General features: G+C 37.4%; 1 protein-coding gene across 1 annotated transcript; it reads left to right on the plus strand.

The window, feature by feature from the left end:
* Positions 1–527: 527 nt before the first annotated feature.
* Positions 528–4221, plus strand: LOC123886053. Its single transcript, XM_045935392.1, has 3 exons — positions 528–626; positions 1645–1799; positions 1982–4221. Exon 3 carries the CDS (start codon positions 1984–1986, stop codon positions 4219–4221), a length of 2238 nt encoding a protein of 745 aa, XP_045791348.1. The 5' UTR covers positions 528–626; positions 1645–1799; positions 1982–1983.

Consider the following 4221-nt stretch of genomic DNA (forward strand, 5'->3'; position numbering starts at 1 on the left):
AAACTACGTATTTTCTTAAGATTTTATCACTAGTAGAAAAATGACTTTTGGTTTGGAGATACCACTACCGGTATGTGAATACCAGTAGTGAAATACATTTGACCAAAGGATTCCACTACTGATATTTTTAAAACGGTAGTGGAAAGTTCAGAGACAAGGGATTTCACTACCGGCTTTGCTAAATCCGTAGTGGAAAGTAGACACGGTGGCAATGTCGTAATTACGTACAAATTTGTTTTAATTATCTTCCACTACCGATCTAGGATTCACCGGTAGTGGAATCCTAATAGTGTTATTATTTTTTTCATATTCCCACTTTTCACTACCGATCTAGGATTCACCGGTAGTGGAATCCTAATAGTGTTATTATATTTTTCATATTGTCATTTTCATTCCCAATTTTCATACGCGTTCAATCTCCCTCCCACTGCAAACTCTCCATTCTCAATCGTCCCAAGTTCTTCCAAATCGTCCCAAGTTCTTCAAATCAAACACTCCAATTTCCCAATCATTCTCCAATCTCTCCATTCTCCATTCTCCAATCTCTCCAATTTCATTCGGTTTCATTCTCCAAACCCTAGAATGCTTGAATCGCCTCCAAATTTCTTCGTTTTTATTCGGTAAAGGTATGAATAAATCAAACTTCCTCCAAATTTCATTCGTTTTCGTTTTCATTCATTTTCATTCTTGTTCATTCGTTTTCATTCGCTTGGGTTTTCATTCGTTTTCATTCACGTCGTTTTCGTGGGTCTGTGATGTTCATTTCTGTGTGGGTCTGTGTTTTTTTGTGTGGGTTTTCATTCTTCTTCTGCTTGATGGCTTGATGATGAGAATGTCAATATAAAAATACAAATTTGCATGAGATTTGGAAGTCTGTGTAGGTCTGTGTAGGTCACTTTAGCATGAGATTTAATGAAAAGTAAAAAGATATATGGTCATTTCTGTTTATGATATTTATTTTGCTGCTATTTTGATTATTTTTTACTTCATAGATGATATGTAATGTTTTAAACCAAGCCATGTTTTGCTGCTATTTTGCTGCTATTATATCAGATTTTATTGTTGAAGCTAAACTCCAAATAGGCAAGAAAATTCAAATAACCAAGCCATGTTTTAATGTCAAAGTGTGATTCAAAATTCGTTATGTTGCTGCACATGAGGGTGTTAGGTATAAGCAAGTATATAGAAGTCACTCATGTTAACCTTGTGCTTAATATATTCAAGGTATATAGAAGTCACTCAAGTTATAGTACTTAATATATTCAAGGTTGGCTAAGGAGTGAAAATATGGAGTTAGAATAGTGCTTAATATCTCTGCCATATAATATACTTACTCAAGGTGACCAAGTTTGATGTAGTTAGAATAGTAAGGGAAAATATGGAGATGGTCAAGAGGGTTTTGGTATGAGCCTAAGATAGCTGAGTAGTGTCTCTCCAAATACCCTTCAGCTTCACCACATAGCCTTATAAGATGGGATCTTTTTTCTTGCAAATACCCTTCAGCTTCGGCTTCAAGAAAACATACAACTTGGCCATGGGCAGGGGTCAATATTTATGGCCAATTGTATAAACATACAACTTGTTTTGATATTAACTAAGTTGTATAAACATATTTATAAAATTATCAATGCTTGTGCTGTGCAGGGGTTGCTGTGTTAGGCGGTGATTGCTGCTCCTGCGTTAGGCGGTGATTGCTGCTCCTGCGTGTTGCTTGTGCTGTGCAGGGGCTGGTGTTGCTCTTTTTTGGTGTTGTCATCTTTGTTTGAAGTTAGAAGGTTCAATCACGGTCTCATCTACAGGTACCGATTCTATTTCAAAACATAGAAGCTATAGGCTATGAATTTTTATTAAAATAGAATGCATAATCTAGTCATTCTGTTATAGGCTATGAATTTTTATTAAAATAGGGCGAGAGAATGTTTCGCAATAGTAACAACCTAGTCATTCCTTTAACTTAGAATGCATAAATTTCGAAACGTAGGTATGGACCGTAGTTGGATGAGAGCTAATCGATTAAGTACTGAGTACAGACATGGAGTGATGGAATTTCTACAGTTTGCGGAAAGTAATGCTGAACTAGAACGTCCTCCTCCTGAATTTCCTCCACTTTTTCTATGTCCGTGTATAAATTGTGCAAATAAAGAACCAAAACGTACTAAGAAAGAAATCATGAATCATCTAATTTGTGACGGGATTTGTCAAAATTATACACAATGGATATGGCACGGTGAAGTAGTTGCAACGCCAAGTGTGTCCCATAGAGAAAGTGGTAGTGTGGATATCGATGATCGACTGGAAGACATGATGCGTGATATTGGAGAAGATTCGTTTAAGAGGGCGCATGTGTATGAAACTTTATGCAGTGACAAGGATGAACCATTGTATCCGGGATGCACAAATTTTACCCGTTTGTCTGCGGTGTTAAAATTGTTTAATTTGAAAGCAAAAAATGGGTGGACCGACAAAAGTTTCACTGAATTGCTTGAATTGTTGATACAAATGCTTCCAGAAGGTAATGTAATGCCAAATCGTTATTACGAGGCGAAAAAAGTATTGTGTCCAATGGGTTTGGAGTATGAAAAGATACATGCATGCCCTAATGATTGTATATTATACCGAAAAGAGTTTGTAAACTATAATCATTGTCCGACATGTAAGGCGTCTCGCTACAAAAAGAAAGATGGTGATTCTAGTGATGATGAGGTGACCAAAACGGGTCCTCCCGCGAAAGTCGTATGGTACCTACCAATAATTTCAAGGTTCAAGAGATTGTTTGCTAATGCAAATGACGCAAAGAATCTTAGATGGCATGCAGAAGAGAGAAAATGTGATGGCCAAATTCGCCATGTAGCTGATTCTTTGCAATGGAAGAAAATTGACTCTTTGTTTCCAAATTTTGGCAAAGAGTCGAGAAACCTTAGACTTGGACTTGCTACTGATGGAATGAATCCGTTTGGTAATCAAAGTACTAACCATAGTTCATGGCCTGTTCTCCTGATGATTTACAACCTATCTCCTTGGTTGTGCATGAAGCGTAAATATATTATGTTATCGATGATGATTTCAGGCCCAAGACAACCAGGAAATGACATAGATGTTTATCTAAGTCCACTAATTGATGATTTGAAAGTGTTGTGGGAGGAAGGAGTGGATGTTTTTGATTCGTATTCTGGTGAACAGTTCAACATGCGTGCCATGTTGTTTTGCACCATCAACGACTTTCTGGCATACGGCAATTTGTCTGGGTATTCCGTTAAAGGGCATAATGCGTGTCCCATATGTGAAAAAAAAACATGTTATAAGCAACTGAAAAATGGAAAGAAGACTGTTTATCTTGGCCACCGAAAATTTCTAAATCGTTATCATCCATATCGTAGATTGCGAAAAGCTTTTGACGGAGACCAAGAGAATGGTGTTGCTCCAACGCCCTTAACTGGAGAGGAAGTTTATGAACGACAACGAGACATTAATGTTGTCTTCGGAAAGTGCCAAAAGCCAAAAGGGAGAGTGCCAAAAGCGAAAGTGCCAAAAGCCGAAAGTGAAAGTGTCAAAAGGAAAAAGCAGCCTGTTGTGAAAAGTATATGGAAAAAGAGGTCAGTGTTCTTTGATCTTCCATATTGGTCTAGTCTTGATGTAAGACATTGTATTGATGTGATGCACGTGGAGAAAAATGTATGTGATAGTGTAATTGGAACACTTCTCGACATTAAAGGCAAGACAAAAGATGGTGCACATGCTCGTCTTGATATGGATTTGATGGGTATACGACAAGAGTTATTACCACAAAAAATCAATGACAAGACATATTTGCCTCCCGCGTGTCACACTTTGTCTAAAGACGAGAAAACAAGTTTTTGCAAGTGTTTACAAAGTATCAAAGTGCCACATGGTTACTCGTCAAATGTCAAGAGCCTTGTATCAATGAAAGATCTCAAATTAATCGGCTTAAAATCTCATGATTGTCATGTCTTGATGCAACAACTACTACCTGTGGCTATTCGTGGGATATTGCCCGATAATGTTAGGAAAGCTATATGCAGGTTGTGCTTATTCTTCAATGCAATATGTTGTAAAGCAATTGATCCATTGAAGTTAGACGAGTTGGAAAACGAAGCTGCAGTTATCTTGTGTCAATTGGAGATGTATTTTCCTCCTTCATTTTTTGACATTATGGTTCATTTTCCTCCTTCATTGAGATGTATTATCCCGTGGAGGGTATAA

The sequence above is a fragment of the Trifolium pratense genome, linkage group LG5 (assembly GCF_020283565.1).
Source record: "Trifolium pratense cultivar HEN17-A07 linkage group LG5, ARS_RC_1.1, whole genome shotgun sequence".
NCBI classification, from domain to species: domain Eukaryota; kingdom Viridiplantae; phylum Streptophyta; class Magnoliopsida; order Fabales; family Fabaceae; genus Trifolium; species Trifolium pratense.